At 67.2% G+C, this 24794-nt stretch overlaps 4 protein-coding genes across 4 annotated transcripts in view; 1 reads left to right on the top strand and 3 right to left on the bottom strand.

The window, feature by feature from the left end:
* The window catches only part of CHLRE_17g735750v5 (uncharacterized protein), a 5242-nt gene extending 1970 nt beyond the window's left edge, over nucleotides 1–3272 (bottom strand). Inside the window, exons 1-6 of the mRNA XM_043072538.1 lie at nucleotides 3028–3272; nucleotides 2829–2901; nucleotides 1485–2659; nucleotides 938–1224; nucleotides 504–634; nucleotides 115–279 (exon numbers count right to left, since the gene is read on the bottom strand). Of these exons, the coding sequence (XP_042914997.1) occupies nucleotides 115–279; nucleotides 504–634; nucleotides 938–1224; nucleotides 1485–2659; nucleotides 2829–2901; nucleotides 3028–3077 (1881 nt within the window). The 5' untranslated portion in view covers nucleotides 3078–3272. The remainder of the gene's footprint in view (nucleotides 1–114; nucleotides 280–503; nucleotides 635–937; nucleotides 1225–1484; nucleotides 2660–2828; nucleotides 2902–3027) is intronic.
* A 320-nt stretch (nucleotides 3273–3592) lies between these two features.
* On the top strand, nucleotides 3593–5499 carry CHLRE_17g735700v5 (uncharacterized protein). Its single transcript, XM_001699550.2, has 3 exons — nucleotides 3593–3942; nucleotides 4244–4309; nucleotides 4527–5499. The coding sequence occupies exons 1-3, from the start codon at nucleotides 3784–3786 to the stop codon at nucleotides 4695–4697; spliced, it is 396 nt and encodes a 131-aa protein (XP_001699602.1). The 5' UTR covers nucleotides 3593–3783; the 3' UTR covers nucleotides 4698–5499.
* A 1-nt stretch (nucleotide 5500) lies between these two features.
* On the bottom strand, nucleotides 5501–17952 carry CHLRE_17g735650v5 (uncharacterized protein). Its single transcript, XM_001699518.3, has 9 exons — nucleotides 17489–17952; nucleotides 17265–17415; nucleotides 16960–17189; nucleotides 16631–16838; nucleotides 16300–16514; nucleotides 13399–16134; nucleotides 7584–13238; nucleotides 6572–7390; nucleotides 5501–6419 (listed from the first exon to the last, which is right to left on the bottom strand). The coding sequence occupies exons 1-9, from the start codon at nucleotides 17663–17665 to the stop codon at nucleotides 5877–5879; spliced, it is 10734 nt and encodes a 3577-aa protein (XP_001699570.2). The 5' UTR covers nucleotides 17666–17952; the 3' UTR covers nucleotides 5501–5876.
* Nucleotides 17953–18329: 377 nt separating this feature from the next.
* CHLRE_17g735600v5 (uncharacterized protein) lies at nucleotides 18330–23682 on the bottom strand. The gene is made up of 10 exons (XM_043072537.1): nucleotides 23428–23682; nucleotides 22695–23152; nucleotides 22108–22359; nucleotides 21764–21850; nucleotides 21374–21467; nucleotides 21086–21190; nucleotides 20620–20749; nucleotides 20278–20362; nucleotides 19323–19982; nucleotides 18330–19070 (listed from the first exon to the last, which is right to left on the bottom strand). Exons 2-10 carry the CDS (start codon nucleotides 23045–23047, stop codon nucleotides 18953–18955), a joined length of 1884 nt encoding a protein of 627 aa, XP_042914996.1. The 5' UTR covers nucleotides 23048–23152; nucleotides 23428–23682; the 3' UTR covers nucleotides 18330–18952.
* Between the last annotated feature and the right edge of the window lie 1112 nt (nucleotides 23683–24794).

Here is a 24794-nt window from a genome sequence, read left to right as displayed (position 1 = left end):
CTCCCCTCCTCCCTCCCCTCCACCCTCCCCTCCTCCCCTCCTTCCCTCCCCTCCCCTCCTCCTCCCCTCCTCCTCCCTCTCCATCCTGCCCTCCCCTCCCCCCTGTCCACCCACCCGGTCGTCCACCAGCCCGCGGCCGCCCGGCTCCAGGCCGCGCAGCACCGCCCCAAACTCCGCCGCGCCCAGGCCGCCGCTGCCGCCCGGGTCGGCGTCGCGGAAGGCGGCGGCCAGGCGGGCGGCGCCGCGCGCGTGCAGCCGCTCCCGCAGCGCCGCAAGCACCTGGGGAGGAGCGGGTGGGTGGGAAGCGGAGGGATAGGTCGTGGTTGCGGGAGCGGGAATGCTGGAGCAGCTTGGTGCAGGCTGACGGCTGATCGCCCCCGCTATGGCGGATGCCCTCGCCTCCCCCAAACCCTGTTTGTACTGCCGCGCAGGTGCCGTGCCGTACCACACTGTCGTACCACATTTTCGTGCCACACTGCAAAGTACCACTACCGGCAACGTACCTTGTTGTACCGCACGTCCAGCTCGTCCTGCTCCATGTCGGTCACGGTGATGGGCGGCGGCGGCCAGTCCGCCAGCCGTACATCGGCGTACGGCTGCAGGAACGACAGCGGATCCACCAGCTCGCCGCCGCCTGCGTGCATGCCGATAAACACACACGCGATGATGTGCGCGGGCGTGCCGTCGCAATAGCGTAGTGTTCATACACACACATGTTGCCACGTTTGGTCCACGTCACCATCTTTCTAAGCATTGGCTGCCGTCCGCTCTCCCCCGCCCTCCAGCCTGCCCGGCCCTGCCCCCACCTTTACCTTGTCCCCCCCGTGTCACCCGCTGTCCCGCCCCCCTCCTCGCTCTTGTGCGTTGGGTTCGGTTTAGTTTGGGCTGGTATCAACTCCCCTTGGCCCCTCCCTCCCACACACACACATACACGCACCCGCTCCATCCAGCGCCAGCCGCTGGCTGCCCGCCACCTCGCCGCCCGCCGCGCCCGCACTGAAGGCCGCGGCGGCGCCCTCCGCGCTCAGCGACAGCACAGGCAGCCGCGACAGATCGGCGGGCGTCAGCACCGCCGGCGGCTGGCCGAGGCCGGCGGCACTGCCGCTGAGCGCGCCCCGCGCCGCACCCGTGCCTGGCAGCGGGCGGAGCGGGCTGTAGGCGGAGCGGCGGGAGGCGGCGGTGCCGGAGCCGGCGGAGGAGTAGAGCGGCCGCGCGTCCTCCATCCTGCGGGGTGGGGTGGGGTGGAGTCGCGGGGAGGGTTCCGGGAAGTGTTGCGGGGTGCGGCGTAGAGCAAGTGGGCTGGTGCTCCGGGGTGCGTGGTGAAGAGATGGACAGACCCGCATTGCCAGGTGGCACGTGCACCAGCAGCCATGCGCCAGCCATTGCCCCACGGCCCTCCCCTGTAAATTCCACACCCCACGACACATCACACGGTACCACCCATCGCCCCCATAACAGCAGCTCTTCCCCACACGGCTACTCACTGGTGGGTGATGGGGCTGGACGGCGGCGGCCGGGAGCGGTCCGACGCCGCCGTCCCCGGCGGCGGCAGGTCGCTCGTCATAAAGTGGACGAGCGGGTTATAACCGGGGAAACGCGGCGCCGCCACACGCGCCCGGCTCGGTGACGTGGCAGCCCCCGTCGCCACCGCGCCCGTCCCCGGCCGAGAGGGCGACGGCGGCAGGCCCCCCGGCGGAAGCACGGCGCGGGAGCCGGCGGCGGCGCCGCCGGTCGCTGCTGCCGAGGTGGGGTCGACCGCACGCGGCAGGTGCGGGCGAGGGCTGCCGCCGCTGGGTGATGGCAGCGACGGCAGAAGCGTCCCTGTCCCAGCCCCAGTCCCAATCCCATTCGCGGTTCCAGCTCCGTTTCCCCCGCCTGCGCCTGCGCCTGCTTCTGCCCCCGCGCCTGATGCCGTGGACTGCTGCCGGGAGGGGCCGGCGGCGGGGCCGTCCTTGTCGCCGCCAGGCGGCGCCACCGCCGTCAGCGGCTTGATTAGGCACGCTGACGCCGCCAGGTCCGCCGCCGCCGCCGCCAGGGCGTCGTACGACGCCGCCACCTTGCGGTCCGTGGCCGCCGCCGACCCGCGGGCCAGCTTCTGCGCCACTGACGCCAACGAGGCCGCCGCCGATGCCAGCTCGCCGTACACCTCCCCCTGAGGACCCTTGCCGGAGCCGCCGCCACCGGCGGCGGCGGCGGCAGCGGCGGCTGGAGTGGCGGCGGCGCCGCCGCCAGCACGGGAGGGCGGCGAGGAGAGCGACGCGAGCACCTGGGGCGTGAGCTCGGGCGCCGACGCGCGGAGAGGGTCCACGGCGGTGGCGCCGCCGCTCACGGCGCATGCGGTGCGTTTGGAACTGGATCTGGATTTCGTGGGGTAGCCTGTGATCTCGCGGGTTTTGTTGCCGTACAGCATGTGCTGCAGCGACCCCATGCGCGGCGGCTCGCCGCCAGGTAGGTCGGAGTCGGCGGAGTGGCGTGTGGCTAGGTGCTGAGAGGAGGAGACGCGCGGGCTGCGGGCGGCGCCGTCGGGGGAGTGGGGCAGGGATTCGGGTGGGTCAACGCGGGAGTCAATGCGGGAGAAGGGAAGTGTGCTGAAGGAGGCACGCAGCGTGGCGGGCAGCTTGGGCACCGTGGGCGAATGCACGCCCACGCACAGCGGCGCCTGTGTTTGCGGGGCGTTGGGAGGGAAGACACAGGTGCTAGCGTAAAAGGGGGCAACAAGCGAATGCGCCTAAGTTGGGGACGTGGGGGAAGCCTGCAGCTGGAAACGCGCACAGGCTGTAGGGCACCAAGCCACCAACCCCTGGCAGGTTGGTCCACACGCCACTTACGTGGGGAAGGGGCATGCCATCAGCGATGCCCGCCAGTGACTCGCCCGTCGCCTCCGCATGAGCTAGACGGCGCCTGCATGGACGCGAGCGCGTGGACTCTTGAGAGCGTGTGGGCATTAACACATGCCATCATCACATCCTCTTTCCCTTGGACTGTCTCAACGGCCCAAAAGCCACCATTGTCACTACAGGTACTGACCTTTGCAGATACTCCTCAAATTTGGTGGGGTTCCGTGAGCTTGACTGCATTCTCCCTCACTTTTGGCTATAATTCTCGCTGCGCTTATCTTTAATCTGTATACGCTATTACACATACCCAAGCATCTCCCAATAAGATAACATTGTCTGGGTCAAGTGCTCCAAGTGCGATGGCTTCGACGAAAGCCAGCAAGACGAGGCAAGGAATATGGGCTGCACTGTGCTAAAAAGGTCATCACGGGCATGATAATACCATTTGTAAACAGCCAAAGTCCTGCATGTTACAACTTATCGATCCCGCCGATCACTGGATGGGGCTTCAATCCGACCTCCCCAGGTTCAGACCGCGGCCGCGACCTTCATCGGGCCTGGCTTGAAGGGCTCACCAGTAAAAGGTGAGTCGGGTGAGGCGGCAGGGGGTCCACGGCTCAGGAGCGGCCCCAACGCGGGGGGCAAGCCGGGGGTAAACGGAGTCGTGTGGCACAGGTTGGCACGGATTGGCACCGGCCCGTACACGCTTTTCACCCGGCCGAGCTGAAGTTCGTCCCCATGTTACAGGTTCCGCAATAAGCCCATGCTCTGAGTAGCTACACAACAGCAAGGAAGTACTGGTATATAGCAAGCCATCACCACGCTCTGACGCTCGCATACGAGGTGCGATGTGCCGGCGAAGCATGACGTAGTTCATGCCAGTTTTGACCTAAACACGACTCAAAAAGTTTCATTGAGAACTCACGCCGCAAGGCTAGGGCTTAGTATGCGGGGCATCGTCGCAATTCTCCTCGCAGCGTTTGCTGCAGTCGCGTTTGCAGACTGCCCGGACTCCTACTGGGACTGTCTGCTTCGTCCCAAAAGCGGAGTGCTTGTCCCCAGCGGAGGAGGGCTCGTCTACGGGAACTGTTGGCGGGGCTGGAAGGCAAGTGCCCAGTGCGTCGCACGTTCGTAGGGTCGGGCTCGTGGCGTCAGGGGCTCCGCCGTCTTAAACGCATGTGACATGCGCTGTAGACTGGGAACAGCATGGCGGGGCAACATGCGTGCTGAAGGGTGGAGGGGTTGGTGGGAGCGCAGGGGTGGTTTGCGCCTGCGCATCACTGCACCGCGAAAATGTGCGTGGCACGCGGCGCCCTTCCAACACGCCCACGTCCTCAGCCCCTGCACCTCGCTGCGTCCTGACGCCTGTGTCGAGGCTTTCACCCCCCAACCCTTGTCCTGTGCAGTGCCGCCCTTGCGACGACAACGACGCCGCGAACGCCACCTACATTCTGCACAAGTGCAATGCGCAGGTGTGCGTGTGCGTGCGTTGGGTGGGGGGTGGCGGGGATCACAGGTTGCGGGCAAAGGGCACGTAGGTGCTGCCTTGCTGCGCACTGCTCCGCCCTAACGCTGGGCCACCCCTATGCGTGAGCGGTTTATGCGGCCCGCCAATCGCCTGAGGCCACGAACTGCTACTTACCCACAGTGCATGACGCAATGGCGTTCTGCTGCCTGCCGTGTGGGCAGGTGATAGAGTGCAACGGCGAGTGTGTTGCCTACGCCGACCTCCCCAACTGCTGCAACGGCGCCAGCGGGCGGTGCGGCAGCCTGGAGACGCCGGAGCAGGTGGCCAGCGCGTGCGCGGGAACCACGCCCCTGCGTGCTGCAGCGTGGAGGCGACTGTGGGCAAGGCGGTAGACGACCGGCACCATCATCCTGGTTGGGATGATGGCGGTTAGTGATTGGAGGAGGCTGCTTACACGGTCAAGTGGAGCTGTGGGGGACTGAGAAGGTGCCGTTTTTGGGTAGTAGTTCAATGGTAACGGGGCACGGGTCAACTGAAGGCACCACACAAGCAATACGGTACGGTACTTAAGCGGTGGTGGTGAAGTATTGGGCAGTGGTGACTACAGATGCAGGCGGTGTGTTGGTGTGTGCCTGTCTTGCGCAGCCCGCACTGCCTTTTCTTAGTTTCAAGGCTGCAGTTTGGCAGCGATGAACGATGCTGCTAAGGTAACACTGCTGGGCACTGCTGGCCAATCCGGCCCATGCGAATGTACAATAGGGTGTACGAAGCTTGCTTGAAGCAATGACGCCGTCGCTGTCGTTGTTAGCGCGGGTGTTGGGAGCCTTTATACTCATGCCATGACAAAGACGGCGTCATTGTGTGCCGTACGGTATGCCGTTGTATCATTGTATGTGGTCCACGGCTCCACGCTGCGGAGGATTGATGAATACGTATGGGTCACTTGTGCCCGTTGTAAATTGTGGCCACGGGCTAGCGGCGTCAACTTCATATGCTTTGTGTTGCCCTGAGAATGTGAGAGGTGGGCAGAACGGGAGCTTGGCTGCATGGCTGCGCGCTGCCGTCCAGTTCTTAAAAGGGCCTTGCGGTTGTGCGCTGGGAGCCTTTCTCCAGTTTACACCACGCTCACGCTGTGACGCTGGCCGCGATGTGAGTTCGTGAACTGGTTCACTTCATGTGTAAGGCAGTCAAGGTATTACAGATCGGTTTACGTCTCCGCGCACTGGCGCGGTCCTGCCTTAGAAGTCCTCAAGGGAAATGTTGCCCGTCCCTCTTGCACACGGTACACAGCTATGCTGGGCAGCACCGCGCTGGCTCAGTCACGCTGGAACATGACCTGTGCGTAGGCTGCCCATGCTGACGCATACCCCGCGGACCATGACGCCAAAGCTAAAGCCCATGTGTCCCTGCAAAGCCACCTGCAGCACCACAGCTAACCATCCTCTCTGCCGAATCACATGCATAAATTTCCCTTTCAGCAGCTATGCATCTCTGTCGTTCATCACGCTGGAACTCATCCTACTCCATGCTCACACACTTTCCGTCACACCGCAGCACCGCATGGCGGCCCCTCACTTCTTCTTGGGGCGAAGGTAGGGGCTGATCCGCATGCCCAGCACCATCGCCCGCCGCCGCACTTCGTCCTCATCAATACCCCCAATCATGCGACCACCGCCACCGCCACCACCACCACCACCAGGCAACCGGCGCGCACCTGGGGGACCCGCGGCCGGCCGCTTGGCCGCCACCGGCACGCGCTGAGGCCCGCCCGCCGCCGCCGCGGACGTCAGCAGCCGGCGGCGACGCACGACGCGCTCGACCGGGCTCGACATCAGCAGGCTGCTCTCATCATCGCTGCTGGCGCCGCCAGGGCTGGGCGACTGCGCCGGGCGCGGCGGCATGACCGGCGTCACCATTGCCGCGGCTGCTGCTGCTGCCACTGCCGCGGTGCGGGAAGTCGGGCCGGCGGGCTGGGCGGGGGTCAGGGAAGTGCCGCTGGTGGCGGTGGAGTGGATGGCCCGCGCGTTCGCCGCCACGCCGGCCGCGGCTGAGGAGGCGCTGCTGCCAGGGGTCGGGATGCGGGAGCGGAAGGCAGGCTTGGCCGCTGCACCAGCCTGTGGACGAGAAAGAACCAGGAAGGGCAACGTGGTCAGGGACCCACAAGTGATCGGTACATTGCAGAGTTACGGATGAGGTGTCCCTGCAGCCTGGGCCCCTGCAGGTATCATTGCCATTTGGAGGGACATCTCTCCTCATGCGCACTTACCGCGTTCGGTTTGGCCGCCAGGCTGGGCGTGGTCTGCACATCGCGGCTGGTCACCGCCGGCTTGGCAGGAATCTGCGACAACGGCGCCGCCGCCGGCGCAACAGGCGCCGGTGGCGGCCGCGCCTGCGGCTGGGGCTGGCCAACTGCCGGCTCCGCCTGTGCCCGAGGCTGCTGCTGCTGCTGCACAGGCGCAGCGCCACCACCCGAGCCGCGAGGCGCGGGGTAGGCTGCGATGCCATTGGCAGCAGCGGGCTGCATGCCAAAGGCTGGCATGCCCGGCCACGCGAGCGGCACGCCCCATGCGGCAACGCCGTAGGGCGGCGGCAGCGTCGCGGCGTGCCACAGGCCCAGCCGCTGGCTGAGCGGCAGATGGGCGGCAGCGGCGGCGTTCATGGCGCCCGAAGCTGCGGCGGCGCCGGAGGCGGCAAGGGTGGAGCCCAGGCTGGCCGCCACCAGCTGCTGCACAGGCACGCCGGCGCCCGACAGGAACAGCCGCGTGCGGGATGCGGCGGCGGCGGCCCCCGCTGCCGCCGCATCGGCCTGGGCAGTAGCCGCAGTAATTGTGGCTACAGTGGTGCGGGCCGGCGCCGGCGCTGCGGCAGGCGCGGCAGGCGCGGGAGCAGCAGCTGCGCCGGTGAGGATGCTCCTCCCAGCGGCCGCGGCGGTGGCACCGCCGTCGCTGCTCTTGCGGCTGGGGCTGATGAAGAGCGCTGCGGGGCCGCGGTGCTGCGGCATGCCGCCGCCAGCGGAGGTCCGAGCACGGGGCGGCGTGGCGCCACTGGCGGACGTGCCGGGCATTGACTGGCGACCGGGCGAGCCCTGCCGAGCACACACATGGGCGGACACAAGGCATTGAACACCATACAAATGCGCGACCACCGCTACTGAAGCCCAGCGAGGCCGTTACACACAGGGCCCCCGCGCAGACACCCGGCTATCCCCCGTTCCCGTACCCGCTGCCCCCGCCCTCGCTCAGATCATGTGCCGCTGCCCCACCCACCGCCCCCCTCACCTGGAAGTCCAGCAGCAGGTCGGCGTTGGCGCAGATGCGGCGGTTGAGCACCTCCAGCGTCACGCGCTCGCCGTTGGTGCTGGGCATGCAGCCGCCCACCGGCCCGGACGCGTTGGGCGCCCAGAACGGCTGCGGGTGGTGCCGCGCAGCGCCCGCGCCGCCGCCTATGGCCTTGGAGGCGGAGGCGGAGCCGGCAGCGGCGGCTGCGGCCGCGGCGGCGCCGCCCTTGGCGGCGCTGGCCAGCTCTGCGGTGAGCGGCGTAGCGGGCAGGCTGTTGGGGCCCATGTAGGAGAAGGGCGTGAGGCACCCGGGCGTGGGCAGGCCGGCGTAGACGCTGGGGCGCGAGGACAGGACCGGCGAGCCGGGCGCCGCGGTGACGGTGTAGGTCATGTGTGGCGTGGCGCCGCTGGCGCCGGTGCCGGCGTCGTCCTCCTCCGGCGGCGCCGCGATGTCGGAGTCGCAGCTGTAGGAGGAGGACTCAGCGGAGGGCGTGTCGGCCGCCGGCTGCGTTGCGGCGGAGTCGGCCACGGCGTCGGCCGCATCGAAGAGCAGCCGCTGCACGGCATCGGCTGAGAAGTTGATGCTGGCGCCGGCGCTGGCACTAGCGCTGCTATTTTGCTGCTGCTGCTGCCCGGTCGCGGAGAGGGAGGCGCCGGTGGAGGCGAAGAGGAAGGGGTTGCCAGCCCGGTCGGCCCGGTCGCGGGCGGCGGCGCCGGCGCCCGTGGACGGGGGCGGCTGCTGCGGCGTGGAGTTGGCGGAGCTCACGAAGCCGCGGATGCTGTCCCGCACGTCTGGCATCTCCACAACCACGACCGCTTCCTCCTCGCCGTCCTGACCAGCTGCGGCGGCGCGCCGCAGCAGCGCCGCCGCCGGCGACATGACCACGTGCAGACCCGGCGAACCGGAACCCCCGCCGGCGGCGAACCCGCGTGAACGCAGGGACACGGGCGTCGTGGCGTCGCCAGGAGGCGGTGGGCTGCTCAGGCTGGTCAGGTCGTGGCGGTCCTGCGCCACCGTGAGGCGCGGCGGCGCAGCGGCGGAGCCGGCGCAGATGCTTGGCTCGCCCGCGGAGGAGGGGGGCTGGCCGAAGCTGAAGACAGGGGAGCTGTGGACGGAGGGCGTGTCCTCCTCCGCGCGCGCGCAGCCGCTGGCGGCGGTCAACAGCCGGGACGGCGTGGCCGCGGCGTCATCGGTGGTGCGGCCAGCCTCCATGCCCGCGGTGCTGACCTGCGCATCCAGCCCGCTGCGGCTGCTGTCGCTCACGGACTGCACCGCCAGCGTCTCCAGCACAGGGGCTGCCGCTGCCGCGGCACCATCGCCAGGGCTCAGGTTGGCGGCATCAGCGGTGACGCGGCGCACCGGCGTGAACAGGAGCCCGCCGTAGCCAGCCTTGCCGTCGGGCGCAGCCGCAGCGATGGCAGCTGGCGCGCCAGCGGTAGTGGCGGCGAGAAGCGCCGGGCGCGAGACGGCTACGTCGGCGGCAGCGATGCCGTCCAGGCGCTGGCTGAACGGCGTTGGGTTCTCGCCCACGGAGCTGCAGGCGTCCAGGGCGCTGGCTGCCGGCGACTCCGCCGGCGGCGGCAGCACGGGCGGCGGCGGCGCCATGGTAGCCGACACGGACATGCACAGCCCGGCCGCGATGAGCTCTGGCAGGTCCTCGTAGGACGGCGGCGGCAGCACGGCCTCGCGAGGCGTGTCCTGATCCTCCTCCTCCTCCTCCTCCGCTTCCACCTGGCCAGCCGCGACCCCTGCCCGCCCCTCCTCTGCTTCCACCTTGCCGGCCGCGGCCCTTGCCTGCCCCTCCTGCGCTTGCTCCTGCTGCAACAGCGCTGGCTGCTGCAGCTGCTGCTGCTCCGGCGCCGCTGCAGAGGTGAAGGAGAAGGTGGCGGCCGCGGGCGCGGCGCAGGCGGCCGTGGCGCCGGAGGCCTGCGTGGCGGCGCCGTGTACGGCGCCAGTGGTGGCGGCGCTGCCCCCTGCTGCCATGGGGAGCATGTCCAGGGAGGGAGGGTCCATGCTAGCGACTGCAGCGGCCGAGTGCTGCTCCTCACTCTGCTGCTCCTCAAAGCGCAGCTGCGCCTGCGGCTGCACCGCAGCGGGGGCAGCCGCCGGCTGCTGCTGGGAGGCGCCGCGCCGCGGGTTCAGCATCATGGGCATGGGCGAGTGCAGGCTGCCAAGCAGCGACGACCAGAAGGCGGGGGCGCCAGCCGCTGCCGCCGCCGACGGCACCCAGGCAGCAGCATCCGGCGTGTCTGCGTCGTCAGAATGGGCAGCGGGCGCCAAGCCCCAGATCGGCGACGCGCCCACCAGCTGCTGCCAGGCGGCGGGCAGCACGGGGGACGCGTGCTCCGCGCCGGGCACCATGCCGCCCATGATGGGCGTGCCGACCACGCAGCCCGCACTGCCCATGTCGCCGAAGGCGAAGCTGAGGTCCGTCGGCGCGGGACTGCCGGGCACAGCTGAGCCGCCGCGCGGCACCATCATCCAGAAGCCCAGCGATGGCGTGGGGCTGGGCGGAACCGCGCCCGCAGCCGCGGCGTCGGCGCCCGGGGTTCCGGCCGACTGGCCACCAGCGACGCCGCGTGCCGTGGTGGGCGTGGAGGCCGCGTGGGCCAGCATGTACGGGCGGCCGCCCAGGAAAGCCACGGGGGTGCCTGCGGCCGCGCCCGGCTCCGCGGCCACCAGATGGTTTCCAAAGGAGAAGGCGGAAGAGTGCGGCGCCGCAGTGCTGTCGGTGCCGTTGGCGCCAAACGCGAAGGCCGGCGACTGGGGTGAAGTAGCAGCAACAGTAGCAGCTGCGGCGGCGGCGTCGGCGAAGCCAAAGCCAGGGGTGATGGGGCACGAGCCCTCGGCGGCGTGTCCGAAGGAGAACGCGGGCGAGTGCGGCGCATTGGAGGCGGGAGCCATGGCCGGGTGCCCAGCCGCAGCGATCATGAACATGGGCGAGTGCGGCATCGGCCCGCCGGCGCCACCGCCCGGGGCGGCCATCATAAACATGGGCGAATGCGGCATGGCACCCGCCGCCACGCCGCCCGGCGGGCCGCCTGCCGCGAGCATGAACATGGACGAGTGCGGCGAAGCCGCTGCAGCCGCCGCGGCCGCGTTCCCGAAGATGTAGGCTGGCGACTGGGTGCCGTCCGCCGCTGCGTGGAAGTTGAAGCCCAGAGACATGACGGGTGAGCGCGGCGCGGTGTCCGCGGAGGAGGGCGTTTGCTGCTCAGCCGGCTGTGCCAGCACCATCTCACCGGCGGCGCCGGCGCCGGCGTCCGCCTCGGCCGCGGCAGCGCCCCAGCTGCCGCGGAAGCCACCGTGCGCCGCGGGCGTGGCGCCGTCGTCGACGGCCCCAGGCGCACCGAAGCTGAAGCTGACTGGCGTGGGCGGTGTGCGGGAGAGGCGGCTGCGGCCGTTGCCGCCAGGCCGGTCGCTGTCCAGGCGGAACGTGGGCGGCGCCGTCTCTTTGGCCCAGCGCATCAAGCTGGCATTGCCGGCGCCGGGCGTGGTGGAGGGCGTCACGCGGGTGGACAGCTTGGCAGCGGTGCTGAAGCCGAAGCTCGCGGCCTCCGAGTTCGCGGGCGAGTCCTGCTGCGCGGCGCCGCCGTGAGACATGGCGCCGCCCGCCATCGCCGCGGGGCTGTCAGCCTCCAGGCCGGCGCCGGGGGAGTCGGCCGGCACCGAGGGGCCGGGAGCCTGGCCTTGGCTGGCAGCAAAGGCGCCGGGGTTGGGGACGAGCGCCAGCGCTGCGCCGTTCGGCATGGGCGAGTGTAGGTGCGCAATCAGTGACGCGAAGTTGAACATGGCCGCAGCAGCGCCCGCCCCGTCCATGGGCGCGGGTGCGGAAGGCGCAGCGTCGTGAACCGCGTTGTCCTGTGCACCGGCGTTGCTGTCACCGACGGCCCGTGCGGTAGCGCGCGCGGGAGCAGGCGAGGCCGGCTGCCTGCCGTTGCCATTCAGGAAAGCCATCAGCTTGGCGAAGTTGGGCATCGCGTCTGCGACCGTCACAGGCTCGTTGGCACCGGGCGAGGCAGCAGCTGCGTCGGGGGCGGCGCCGGCAGCCTCGGCAGCCTCCTTCTGCTCCTTCTTAGTTGCCTGCTCCTCCTTGGACAGCGGCTCCTGCGGCTGGGGCACGGCCGGCGCACTGATGGGCTGGCTGGCAGCAGCAGAGGAGCGGCTCAGTCGGTGCATGGGCATGGGCAGCGGCGAGTGCAGCTGCGTCAGCAGCTGTGCGAAGTTGAAGGCCGCTGGGCTTCCTGGCACCGCCGGCGCCGCCTCCGGCGCCGCCGCAGCCGCGGCAGCGACTGGGGCCACCGCTGCGGCAGCTGCGCCCTCCGCCGCGCGCTCCGCAGCCATGCGGCGTGCGGCCACCGGCTGCGGCAGAGGCGACTGCAGGTGCGCCAGCATGGCCGCCAGGTCAAAGGCAGCGGGATCGGTCGGCACGGCTGCGGACGCCTGGGACGGCCCAGACGCGGCCGGCGGCGACGGGGTTGATGCCTCTGCTGGCGCGGCTGCCGCATTGCTGGGCGCAGCACGACGCGGCATATGTGCAAGCGGCATGGGCGAGTGCAGCTGAGCAACAAGCTGGGCAAAGTTGAAGGCCGCGGGGCTGCCTGGCACCAGAAAGGCAGGTGCGGCAATCGCAGCGGCTGGCGGGGATGCCGCATCCGATTCCGCTGCTGCCGCAGCCCCGCCGCTAGCGCCACCATGCGTGACCGCATTTGCGAGCGCATCCCGGCGGTGTGCCACGGGCAGCGGCGAGTGCAGCTGCGACAGCAGCTGCGCAAAGCTGCCGAACGCGATGGGACTGGCGGCGGCCGGCGCGCTCAGAGTTGTTGCTGCGGGAGAGGCATGCTGCTGCTCCTGCTGCTCGCCTGCGCGGCTTGCCTCCTCAGGCGAGCTGGTGGTGCTGGCCTTTGCCTCGTCCTCGCCGAGCTCGGCGCAGGTCTCCACGCGGGCCAGGAGCGAGGGGCTCATGGCCGCCAGCACGCGGCTCGCCAGGTCGTCCAGCGTGCGCATCTGCACCGGCGTCAGCGCCATCAGCGGCAGCGGCGAGCCGAAGCTGTCTCCGCCCGCCCCAGCAAACGGCTGTGCCTGCGCCTCCGCCGGTGACACGTCCCCAAAGCCGAATCCAGGCGTTGCCGGGTCACCGCCGACCATGACAGGGAAGCCCCGCGCCAGGGCCGGCGTGGCCGCGGCGGCGGCGGCGCCCGGGGCGCCGCCCGCCGGCCCCATCATGCCAAAGCTGAAGCTGGCGACGGGCGTGGGAATGCCGAGCATGGCCAGGCCGCCGTTGTTGCCGGTGGCCGGCGTCTGCACGGCGCTCAGCATGCGCAGCGCGGTCATGTGGGCGGCGGTGTAGAAGGACGCCAGCGAGTGCGGCGTGGCGAAGGCCTCCAGGGGCGTGGCATACATAGTGCTTGTGGGGGAGGCGGGCCAGGCGCCGGACGGGGTGTTCGGGTAGCTGTGGGCGCCGCCGTCGGCGTCGGGGCAGCCCTCGCCGCCGCCAGGCGTGGAGGGCTTGACGGCACTGCTGGCGCCGGACGCTGGCGCTTCGAAGGACGGGCCGGCGGCGGGCACGGGCGACATCACCTCCGCAGCTGGCGCGGCGGCGGCCGCGTCACGCGCCTGCTGCTCGGCAGCGGGCGACGACGTGGCCGGCTCCTCCTGCGGGTGCGAAGAGGACAAGAGGAGACGCTCACCATCGGTCGATAGGAGCTTGCATGCAGCATGGGCAGGCAGAATGGACAACATGGCGCCAAGCAAGAATAGAGACTTTTTAGTCAGGAATCCCTTCTGCAGCCGCGCACCATGGCATGCGTCTCACCTGATCCAGCACCGGCGCTGGGCAGGCGGCAGCCGGCCGAACAGGCGAGGCCTCGGCCACGGTAGCGACCTCTGCCACCGGTGGCTCGGCCTCTGCAGCGTGCGCCGGTGTCACGGCCGCCGGCGGCTGCGCCAGCGACTGTGCGTTCGCCTGCACGCTGCCCACAGGCGACAGCACGGCGCCAGCGCATGGCGGCGAGCCCACGTCACCGAGCCCCAGGTAGCTGGCAGCGATGGGACTGGCCGGATCAGGAAAGCAGTGAGCAGCGGCCGGCTCCGTCTCTGCCCCGGTATCACCAATGGCCTCTTCAGCATATGGATCATTGGCGCAGGTGTGCTCCACCTCTGGCTGCTGCAACAAGTCCCCCACCTCGTCCGTGGCCTCGTACCGCACAGGCTGGCTGACGCCCCCGGGCACTGGCTTCCGCTGCTGCACCGCTGACGCCACATCCCCTTCCGCCAGCTCGTTAACGGCATCAGCAGCCGGAACCGCCACGGGCGCCTCGACAGGGCCCTCAGCCGCCGGCATGCTGTAGCCGTCAGCCTCCACTTGAACGCCGTGGAACGCCTTGCCCGCGCCTGTGACCACAGCGTCCGTCGATTCGGCGGCCTCAGCAGCACTGGGCGCGCCTGCGTCTGCGGTCTGGGCGCCCGCAGGGCCGGCCTCAGCGGCAGCCGCCGCGTGCTCCACAGGCACGCAGGCGTCGAAGGGCATGCCACTGAAGGCCTGCCCCGCAGCTGTGCCGTGCGCCGGCAGCGACAGCGCGCTGACGGCCGGCGGCGACGGCATGTCACCCAAGTCATCGAAGCCGTCGGCAGCAAAGCCGCCGCCGAACGGGCCGCCGAAGCTAGCACCAAAGCCTTCGCCGAAGGGGCCGGGGCTCCCGAAGCCAGAGGCCGCGATGGGGCTCTCCATCACGGCTTCCAGGCCGAACGGCATGTGCGCCGGGGCAGGGCTGTAGTCCATCGGCTCCGCAGTGCTCTCGGCCGCATCGCCCGGGGTGCGGCCGGCGGCGCTGACCTGGGTCATGGGCGTGGAGGCGAGGCTGGGGAACGCAGGCTCGGGAGAGGTCTCTGGCGCAGGCATGGGCCCAAGCAGGCCGTCGCTGCGTGTGGGCAGCGGTGTGTGAGGTGCAGGCGACTCCATCTCGTACTCGAACAGTGGGTTGCTGCGGAGCTGGGCAGCAGCCGATGGTGAGTCCTTGCCGGCAGCGGCGCCAGCGGTGGTAGCCGAGGCCGAGGCGGTGTGCAGCAGAGTGTCTGGGACCGGCGACAGCAGCGGAGAAGCCACGGCAGGACTGCTGGGAATCGCAGGCGAGCTGACAAAGCTGCCCGGAGAAGCAGGGAGCGTTGGCTGCGAGTGCGTGGCAGCGCCGAGGTCGAAGCCACCGCCCAGGCTCTGTGCGTCCTGGCCGTCACCTTGCTGCGCGCTGGACCAGGCACCAAACGGCACCGGCGCCGGCGAGTGCGACACGACGCTGAGCCCGGCGGAGGCCTGCGGCGACTGCAGGCCGGAGGCGTGCGGTGACGGCATGGCGCCCGCGGGCTGCGGTGATGGCGGCGCGGCGGAAGGCTGCAGCGACTGCAGGCCGGAGGCGTGTGGTGATGACATGGCGCCCGTGGGGACCAGCTGCGGCTGCAGCGCGGCAAAGCCCTGCGGTGACGGCAGCGCCTCTGCAGCTGGCGCCTGCACGGACGCCGGCGACGCTGCCAGGCTGCTGGGAAGCAGACCGGCGGCCTCAGGAGTCTGTGCCTCCTGCAGGGCGCGCCACGACTCGTAACCGAAAGCCGGGGGATGCTGGCGGGACACGGTGCTCAGTCCGGCCGACAGCTGCGGGGCTGCGCTGCTTACGGGCGTGGGCTGGGCACTGGCGCTGGCGCGGCTGGTGGCCTCATCAGCGGCACCAGGCTGGACCTGCTCGGTCTGCGCGGAGTAGGTGCTGACGGCCCCGCCAGGGCTGAGCGGCCACGACGACGGCGCCTGGCGGGGGTCGGCGGCCTGCGCCTCCGGCATTGGCTCTTGAGCCGCCGCTGACTGGGCCTCGTTGGGAGAGGGAATTTGAGGAGCACCGCCAAAGCCGCCGACTGAACCGAAGCCGCCGAAGCCCACGCTGCAGGAGGGGCTTGGAACTGCTCCAAAGTCATCGCCACCGAAGCCACCGCCGGCGCCCCAGGTGCCGAAGGGCAGCTGCGAGACGGCGCTGGTGAAGCTGAGGCCCGGGGTCGCAGCGGCGCCGGCGGGTGCCGCCGGGCCGTTCACGCTGTCCGAGGGTGACTGCGGCACGGGGAGCGCCTGTGCAGTAGGGCTGGCGACGCCAGGGCTGGGGTGCGCCAGAGAGCCCAGCGAGATGCTGAAGCCGCCAGCTGCGCCGCTCGCGGCGCCGCTCGTGGCAGGGACGGCGCCGCCGCTGGGGCTGTGCAGTGCCTGCGGCGACGCCGCGGGGGCGAAGGCAGCCGTGGAAGGCGATTCCATGGCACCGAAGGCCGGAGGCCACTGGCCCACGCTCACAGAGGAAGCTTCGCGGTGTTCGCCATACGCCCACGAGTGCGCTTTGGCCGGTGACTCCGCTGCGGCGGCGAGGGCTGCACCGGGGCAGGGGTCATCGGCCGGGGCGATCTGCACGTGCGGCGTCGGCACCGGCGCAGCCGCGGCCAAGTGCGCCAGGCGCTGCTCCGCAACGGCCAGCTGCTCCTGCAGTTGGGCCTTGGTGCCCAGCAGGTTCTCGTTCTCGGCAAGCTGGTGGGCAGATGTGAGCGCACAAAGTCAGTGTAATGTCAGTCTGCGCACTGAAGGTTTGGGCAATAGACAAACACTGGGCGGCGAACGGCAAAAGACAAGGTCTGGGCGCAGGCAGATAACGCATCGCTGGTAGCTGTGAAAAGAAACCCCCGCGGCACCCACCAGGATGTCGACGTGGCGTGCGTTGTCTTCCGCCTCCTGCTGCGCCAGCTGCAGCTCCGCCTCCTTGAGCTGCTCCACCACCGCCTGTAGCTGCATGGCCTCCTTGGCCTTCTCCCACAGCAGCTGCATCTTTGCCAGCGCAGAGGCGGACAGCAGCCCCGCGTCCAGCCCCATCCCCGCCAGCCAGGAGCCGAACGAACCGCACAGCTCGCCGCCTGCGGTAAGGACTGACAACGTTGTCAACGAAGTAAAGGCTGTTAGGCACTTGAAAGCGCTTACGTCAGAAAGGAGCAGGCGCGGCGCTAGGATGCTCACGCTACGGCAAGGTCACCTGTTGCGTCGGTGTCCACACCGTGCGCCGCGCCTTCGAGCGCCGATACGAGCTCCGCGCAATCCGGCGGCGTGCCGCTGCGCACGGGCTTGGAGTTGCACGATACCGGCGTGCACACCTCTTGAGCGTACTGGTACAGAGCCGCCACGGACGGGTGCTGGGACACGCGCGGCGAGGGCGTGCGCCGCAGGATGGGGTCCTCTTCGACCTGGGGCAACAAGACAGGGAAGAGGAGCACCTGTGCATTAGTATGGGCTTCATAGTATAGCCGGCGTTGCAAGTTCGCGGGCGCTGCGGAATGTGCATGCAGAACTGTGAACATGACGTACCTGGCTGAGCGCGGCCTGGGGAGGGGTTGTGGGGCGCTCGTCCTCAAAGGACGTGGCCGGCAGGTCCTGATATGGACTGCCCAGCATGCTGCCGCGCCGGGTATTAACGTAAGGGGCTGCGGCAGGAGAGAAGACATCTGCCGTGCTCACGCTAATGCTGTGGCTCTCCGGCTCGGCTCCGGTGGGCTCCGTTGCATGCGCGCCGTGTGCGCGCAGCACCCCAGCCGCACCTGCAGGCAGCAGGTCCCGTCAGCAGATACGACTAAGCTAAGCTACCCCTGTATGCAAACTCTCTCCCGACTTGCCTAGAATCGCGTTACTGTTCTCTGTCAGGCCCGCGCGCTGCTTGTAAATCGGGGCATCGAGCTTCGTCGAGACGTGCGCATATTTGCTGGGAACCGGCGCCTTAACATTCTCCTTGTTCTCCTTGCTGCTGCGTTTCCATGCTGGCGTTGCCTGCGGCCCAGGAAACGCGAGACCTCAGGCCTCTTCACAATCTTCGTTCAAGCATTTTGGTTCAGCTACCTACCCGCGTCGAGGTGTTCCAGCCACGACCACCAGCTGGCTTTTGTCCAACTTGTGGCCGTTTCGCGCCTGGTGCAGTCGCGTTTGCCTCAGCGAGCAAGGCACCGTCGTCCATGGAGCGGTGGCCACGCCCCCCCGCCGCTAGCGAGCCATAAACTGTACCGCCACGTCCTTTCCTCATTTCTAGTAGCTTGAAAAGTTCTCAAGCTAGGAGGGGTTGTAAGAAGCAAACCATCCGGTCCAGCTGTTTTGTCACCTAGCGTATTCAACCCGTCAGCTTCGCATAAGCTGCTCTCCTTGTGCTAATATGCTGACGGCACATATTACATGTAGTGGCTTCTGTATTAGACACATGAAGTTGGCGAGCGAGTTCAAGATTTCGGCAGCTGGATCCATATTCAATGTCGCCCTCACACCCAAAATGGTAAATGCTTATCATGTGCATCATAATCAGTAATACTGTACTTCTAACATCATAATGCCTGGAGAGGAATACCCGTGTGCCTGTGTAGTTCCCTAACCCATTTGTCGTTAGGACAGACACATGCACGACCATGCAGAATGGGTTCTGTTCATGGGGCCAGAGACAGCATACATGACGGTGCCGTGCGTGTTTGTCATGATGGCAGTCGGGGCCGTGCAGGAGTCCCCTGGAGGCGGTGGAGGCGGCGGAGGCATGCAATGGTGCTGGCAGGGGGCCAGGGCAAGGCAGGGCACCGCCGGCAAGAGCTGTCTGGGGTATGAGGAGCCGGTACATAGCAGGCGGGCTGTGGGGCTAAACCTAGGCTCCCGCCTCACCCCGTCGGCTCCCTTGATCCAAGTACCTCATGCCAAGGCGTAATCGTATGGATGCGGAATTACAAAGACAGAGGGCCGCAATCACATGGTGTGGGTAGCTCGGAAGATGGGGTCGTAGATAAGTCCAATGAAAGGGGTTGGATTTGTCTGAAGGTCAGGCCCTTCTCCATGCGGAAGAACGTGCGACCCTGACCTTAGGAAAATCATGTCCTATCTATCCACTGAGCCATACGCCCAACAAGATGCCAACATCCATTATAAAATATAGGGGGGCAAACAGCATCCTACCTTTTGTAACTCGGATTCAGGCACAGCGTGCAGCCATTATTGAGCTACACGGCAACATGCAACCAACCACATTACACACGTCAACCATCAGATACGTGTCCGGTCGCGCGAGCCACGTCCATCGCGTCTGGGCGGGTGGAGCTCCACGGCCGTCCGCGTTCAATCTTTCACATTCTGTTATTTCAGTTCCACACTTTCATCTTGATGAATTCTCAGCAGTAGTGACATAGCCCTAAGCACATCCAGCAACCCCCGCATCCTTGTGACCGAAGAGTATTAAAACTGGCCCCATGGGGAGGAAGGCAAGTCAGGGAGGGGGCCATACGGTACGCCCAAGTGCAATATCCCTGCGTACCGCCGGTAGTCCACCCGTTTTCTTCCATTACCAGCTGCTGACCTCGCCCACGGAGGGCACTTTGGTCTTGTCGGTTGCGGACAGGAAGCAGTAGTAGATGGTGGTCATGTAGGAGGCCTGCGCATCGTGCTGATCGAGGCCCAGGCTGCATGCGGTCGGGGTAATAAACAAACGCAGGAAGAAATAGAAAAATAAGGGCAAGGGCCGGAGCAGGGAAGTGGATGAGGATGCAGCAGGCAGAAGCTAGCTAATGAGGCGCATGAAGAGACGCACGCACGTACCCCGCCGCCCTGTGCCCACCTCCAAGCAATGCCCCTGATGACTCCGCCCCCCTGACGCAAGGTAGCAATCCCCCGCACCCCAGCACCCCAGCAAAGCAGCCGGTGGCCGAACTCACATGTTACCGCGCGCCTGCACGTCGCCATCATCATCGCCATCGGTGCCGCTGCCCGCCGCGGCGTCGGTGGCAGTAGCAGTGCCGCCAGTGGTGTTGCTGCTACTGCCGCCATCCAGGGAGCCCAGGGCGCCCAGCGGGACCAGCCCCTCCGTGTCCGCCGGTTGCTGCGTCTCAGTGGGCAGGGTAGTGGCAGCAGCAGCAGCGGCGGTGGTGGCGGCGGCGGCGGTGCCGCCCGAATGGCGCGGGGGCGGGGCCTTGGCAAGCAGCCGGCGGCCGCCGCTGCCGCCGCCGTTACCACTACCACTGCTGCCGGCTGCCGCGCCCACGTTGTCTTTCGGCCCGCCGCGGAACATCTCCTTTGCACCGCCGTGGATACCGCCTCCGCCCGCATTGTCTTTCGGGCCACCCCGGAACACCTCCTTTGCGTTGCCGTTCCCATTGCCGTTCGCCGCCGCAGGCGTTGCTGCGGCCGGCGCCGCCGCGGCATCAGCCAGCAGCTCTGCGCGCCGGCGTCCGGCAAGGGCTGTGTTGTAGTCAATGGCGGCCTGGCAGGCGGTGAAGCGGGTGCGGACGCCAGGGGTGTCGGCGTCGTTGTAGGGCCAGGGCGGCTGGCCCACCACCACATCGTCGATGTCCTCGTAGATGTAGGTGCGGGAGCCACTGTGCGGGCGTGGCAAAAGATCCGGGGTGGTAGTGGTGTAAATACCAGCCAGACTAAACCAAACCAAGCTGAACGGCGGGGGGATCCGTCCACGGGGCCCGGGGTTGGAGTTGGGTAGGGGGAGGTGGGAGGTGGGAGGTGAGGGAAGGGCTAGGGCCGGGACGGGGAAGCCAGGTAATCATGAGGTCAACCAGGGGTACGTGTGCGTGTGTTGAGTGCTAGAACGTATACGGGATGACACGCCTGTGTGACGCACGCAAGCATGCACACAACGGCGCGCGACCGACCACTCACAGGAGGGGCTGGTAGGCGGCGGCCCAATCCGAGTAGCCCACATTGGGGCCGCCAAATGTGAAGATTCCCTGGGGCACGATGCCCACTGCGCGCATGCATGGAGTGATGGGTATGGGCGGGTAGCGGCAGGGTTAAGAAATTAAGATGCAGGGGCCGGGAGATGCCGCGTCCAGTTGATTGGCATTGAGGTCGGCGGCGGCGCGGCGGCGGTCGGTGCGCGGGCATAGCCAGCAGTAGGCAAGGCAGCAGCAGTGCGCTTGAGTAATGCGCTAGCTCACGTGAAGCTAGCTGCTGCGAGCTGGCTGCTGAGACACACTGCGTGCGGTACCAGGCGGCACTCACTGTTGGTGCGGACATAGTGCGCGAACAGGACCGCCATGGCCGCCCCCAGGGAGTGGCCCGCGAACCACAGCGGCTTGCGGGGCTGGGTGGTGCCGGCGGCGTAGGTGGCGGCCACCAGGCTGCGCAGCGCCTGCGGGTGGGTGTGGGCGTGGGTGGCAGGCGGGTACGGAGGGTGCGTGTGTGATCGCGACTGCATACATGTACCGTATGGCTCATGCACACTACGGTGGCACGTGCAGTACGCGCGCGCCGCCACGGCATGACACGCATGAGCACGTACGCACACACACACACACGCTCGCATAGTATTTGCGCTTATCTTCCTGTGTTGTTTACCATAAGCACGCATTACCGCGAGCGTTGCATCGCATTGATCGCATTGATCGCATACCGTACACATCAATCCAGCGTGTTCCTCCCCATGTGCTCTCTCACTTGCGCACACAAGTAGTGCACACACACGCACCTGCTCGTTCGCCATCAGCGCGGACAGGAAGCCGTCCCACACGTACACGCCGGGGCCGAAGACAGTGGTGTAGCTCCAGCCGATGTCCAGGTTGGTGGCAAACCACTGTACATGCCGTATGCGGGAAGTAAGCATGCAGGTACATACGTAGGCAAACAAGCATTTTCATACCGGCGGTGCGTGGATGGGTGATCAGCACCACTTGCTTGCTAAGGCTACGGCAAGGGCTCGCACACGCCCTAATCACCCTAGTGTGGTATGGCAGTATGGCATGGTGGCCGAACTCACATCTGTGGCCTGCTCGCTGCCTCGGAACACGATCATGTACGAGGTGGTTGACTCCACCAGCGCCACTTCGGTGGACTGGTCCAGGTAGCGCATGCTGTGACGTGTGATGTGTGGTGGTGGTGGTGGGGAGAGGCGGGGAGGGGGAGAAGCGGGGAGGAGGAGAGGCGAGGGGGGGGTTGTAAATACCAGCCCAAACTAAACGAAAACGAGCGGAGCAGGCGGGGGGTGGAAGCACCATGTATGAGCACGTGGTTGGTATTGGGGATCCAACGTGGTGTATACGGTATGCCGCAGCGTGTGCGTGTGACCGGGGGCTGTGTGGGTAGGTGCGGGTATGGGTGCGGGTGTGGGTGGATGGGTCCCCTACTCCGGTTCTCATGCTGCACTTACGTTGTGGCAATGCCGCCTAGGCGCGCCACGATGCGGGATTGGTAGGTGGCCCCGAACACCGTTGCCCCTGGGTCCGATGATAACAGCCTGGCAATAAGGGTGCAGACAGAGTGCAGACGGGGCCCGTAGATTTAAAGCAAGTGACATGCATCCGAGAGATTTCTGAAAGATGCGTTGAGAGCGAGCACAACAATGAACAATCGATGGAGTGAGCACAGCAATCAACGGAGGGGCCAGGAGCGCTGGCCATGCCTACGCATGGCATGTGCGCACATGCGGCGTGCGCGACACCGTACTTGAAACAGGTGTACGACAGGCTGGGTTTGCCACGCCACGCCACGCACCGGCCTGAGTAGATGCTCCGTGCCAACGTGTTCGCTACATATGCCATGCGAACGTTGTTGGAGGTGGCAGCAGCATCCCAGGCACCGTTGGTAAAGGCCGCCCAGTTCGTAGGGGGAGGAGGGGGCGGCGGGCTGGGGGGCGGGGACGGCGGGCGGGGGCTCGGGGGCCGGGGCGAGGGCGGGTTGGGGTAGAAGATGCAGTTGAGGATCTGGCGGCAGGTGAGGGTGGTGTTGGTGACCAGCTTGCAGCAACTGCGTGTAAGCAAGAGCACGGCACGACAACGTGAACTGGAGGTAAGGAGGCGCTGCAATAGGGCGGGCGGGACCGGGGGGAGGGGGGCAGGTGCGATTGCATGCATGCCTGCACGGGGCAGTATCGCACAATACCTACCTATCGCACAGCGGCGCGCACGCCACGTACGACACATACGTCACTCCGTGATAATGGACGCGGGGGCACCTCCTGGGCGCGCGCGCGTGCGACGGTGCGGCTATCCCCACAACACACTTCACACCCCCAGAACCAAAAACTACCCTAAAAAAACCAAGTTCTTGCAAGCGTGCAGGTAGTCATGTGCGCGACTCACTATTCGTTCCAGGCCCCCCACCAGCACTGGCTGGCGGTAACCTCCTGCTCGCCAGCGGCGCAGCCGCCGATGGAGCAGCCGGTCCAGGCGCACTGGTTGTAGTCCACGACTTGCTGGTAGGCCGCGCCGACTTGCTGCGTCCCGGCGGGGCACGACTTGGGGGCGGAGGGCAGGTACGCGACTTGGGTGGCGGCGGCGGCGAGGCAGGTGTTGGAGGCGGTGCACGGCACGCCGGCCTGGCAGCCGGCGGCGGGCACCCAGGTGGCGGACACCGTGGCGGGGCCGGCCGCCAGCAGCAGCAGCGCGACCGGCACGGCGGCGAGCAGCAGCGCGGGGCGAGGGGACGGCGGCATTGTCGTCGTCCTGACGGGCTCAGGTAGTGGCTTTAGGTAGCGGCCTCAGGCTGGAGAGCGGAAGAGATGGCACAATAAGGGCGCTCAAGGGCGCCGAAGGACTTCCTGCCGGGCACGGGCAAGGGGGGACAGGGCAAGGCCGGGGGAACCTCAGGTTGGCGTATGACATAATCTGGAATGCTACGCACGTTGTGACGTGTGTGAGAGAACCTGCGGAACGCGCGCGGGCATACAATGTTCGACCCCGCAGAGCACAATCGGCTGCTTGAGCTCCGGCTGAGTCCCACGCCGCAGCTTTGACAAGCACAGCACGTTAGATGTTATGATGACACTGCGGTTTGCGACTTAAAAGGCCTGCTGGCAAAGCCGCATGTTCTCACCACGCCGTGATGCTCAAAACCGGCCACGCGTATCCCCACTGGTTGCCGCCCAACGTTCTTAAATCAAAGGATCACAGCACGGCGGTCTGACGGTGTAACACGGCGCTCTGCGCAAGGCCGCGCAAGTCCGCTTGTGGTCGGCTCGGACTTGTTCGAGTGCTCAACTCGATAGCTGCGCCGAATGTCCATGCACCAGGGTGTAGTGATACATACAGACAGAATTCTCATCCGGTCCTCTGATGCTGGCGCCTGAACATGACTATCCCTTCGGTTGGTTTGAATCCACGGGCATATGCAATCGCGTTTCCAGTCCAGTCTTCCCAAGTGTGGCCATAATGCCATGACGTGATTGGCGACACAGAACGAGCCACGGGCTTCACAACAGTTTATGGAACGCAGTGTTGTGGTGGGACTAACCAGAGTTCGCCCTCGCCGGTTAAACTGGCGTCGCGCCGAGCACGACTGCGGAAATGGCTGCCAGCATCTAGGTTGACGAGCATGGCATGTGCGCGTGCAGATTGACGCTGGCCGCACCCCAGGTGTTTTAGCTCGTCCTCCTAGTCCTCCCAGGTCCTCAGGGCAGGGCGTCCTCTGCCCTGCGGGTCCTCTTGCTCTTACGGCTCTTATGTGGCGCTGGTTGGGGAAACCTTCTACGGTACCTTAAAGACCAGGGGTTGAAATAGACTCGCCAGACACGAGAAGACACACAACGCATCTGCGTCGCTCCAGCAGGTTTGCGGCCAGGGCCCAAGGGCCAGGGCCGGGGCCTAAGCACCCGTGCTTGCCCCAGGCAGCTGTAGTGCAGTGTCACACGGTTTCCGTGGCTGAGTGGCTCGCTGCAACAGTTCCCCAAGCAGGTCGCGCTTGTCACCTCCCAGTCCCTGCTGTCCGGTTTTTCTGACAAGAAGTCTGCGTCGACAAAAAGTACCTTGCTGGGAACGCAGAGCAGAAGGACGGGAGGCGGAGGCAGGCGAGAGGGCAGGAGGCAGGCAACGCACCACGAGTGAAGCCCCGCACGGCATTTCGTTCATCGCCGTACTTAACTGTCTCCACCTCCGGCACCAGGGGAGGAGACCCACACCGGGCGTGCGGCGCAGGGGAGGCGTGTGCGGATGTTGCGCTGCTCACACGCGGACTGGCCTGGAGTAGGCCTGAGGTATTCGCCCACCGCTTAGGAATGCCACTCCACTGTGCCGCGCAGTCGGCTGGCACCAGGCGGCGTGTCCTAGCGTGTCGTGTCCACCCTCAGCAAGCCTTGGTTGGTTGCTGCTGAGTGGCTCACTTCGGACATCTGGCCCACCAGTCCCAGTGGCCGTCAGTCAGCCAATTCGTTTGCACCACAGGAGGAAGGAATCCCCTAGCTAGGC

The sequence above is a fragment of the Chlamydomonas reinhardtii genome, chromosome 17 (genome assembly GCF_000002595.2).
Source record: "Chlamydomonas reinhardtii strain CC-503 cw92 mt+ chromosome 17, whole genome shotgun sequence".
NCBI classification, from domain to species: Eukaryota; Viridiplantae; Chlorophyta; class Chlorophyceae; order Chlamydomonadales; family Chlamydomonadaceae; genus Chlamydomonas; species Chlamydomonas reinhardtii.
This window is presented reverse-complemented; position numbering and strand designations above follow the sequence as displayed.

Bases quoted from the DNA above. Each gene is read 5' to 3' on its own strand.
- CHLRE_17g735700v5 (XM_001699550.2), top strand. From the start codon at position 3,784: ATGCGGGGCATCGTCGCAATTCTCCTCGCAGCGTTTGCTGCAGTCGCG. The intron at 3,943-4,243 runs GCAAGTGCCCAG...TGTCCTGTGCAG, and splicing joins ACTGTTGGCGGGGCTGGAAG to TGCCGCCCTTGCGACGACAA. The intron at 4,310-4,526 runs GTGTGCGTGTGC...CCGTGTGGGCAG, and splicing joins TGCACAAGTGCAATGCGCAG to GTGATAGAGTGCAACGGCGA.
- CHLRE_17g735600v5 (XM_043072537.1), bottom strand. From the start codon at position 23,047: ATGCCGCCGTCCCCTCGCCCCGCGCTGCTGCTCGCCGCCGTGCCGGTC. The intron at 21,468-21,763 runs GTAAGTGCAGCA...CACACGTCACAG, and splicing joins CTAGGCGGCATTGCCACAAC to CATGCGCTACCTGGACCAGT. The intron at 19,983-20,277 runs GTGAGTGGTCGG...ACGCCCGCACAG, and splicing joins GCCGCCTACCAGCCCCTCCT to TGGCTCCCGCACCTACATCT.
- CHLRE_17g735650v5 (XM_001699518.3), bottom strand. From the start codon at position 17,665: ATGAGGAAAGGACGTGGCGGTACAGTTTATGGCTCGCTAGCGGCGGGG. The intron at 17,416-17,488 runs GTAGGTAGCTGA...CCTGGGCCGCAG, and splicing joins GCTGGAACACCTCGACGCGG to GCAACGCCAGCATGGAAACG. The intron at 7,391-7,583 runs GTGAGGGGGGCG...TGTGCTCGGCAG, and splicing joins ACCTGCTGCTGGACTTCCAG to GGCTCGCCCGGTCGCCAGTC.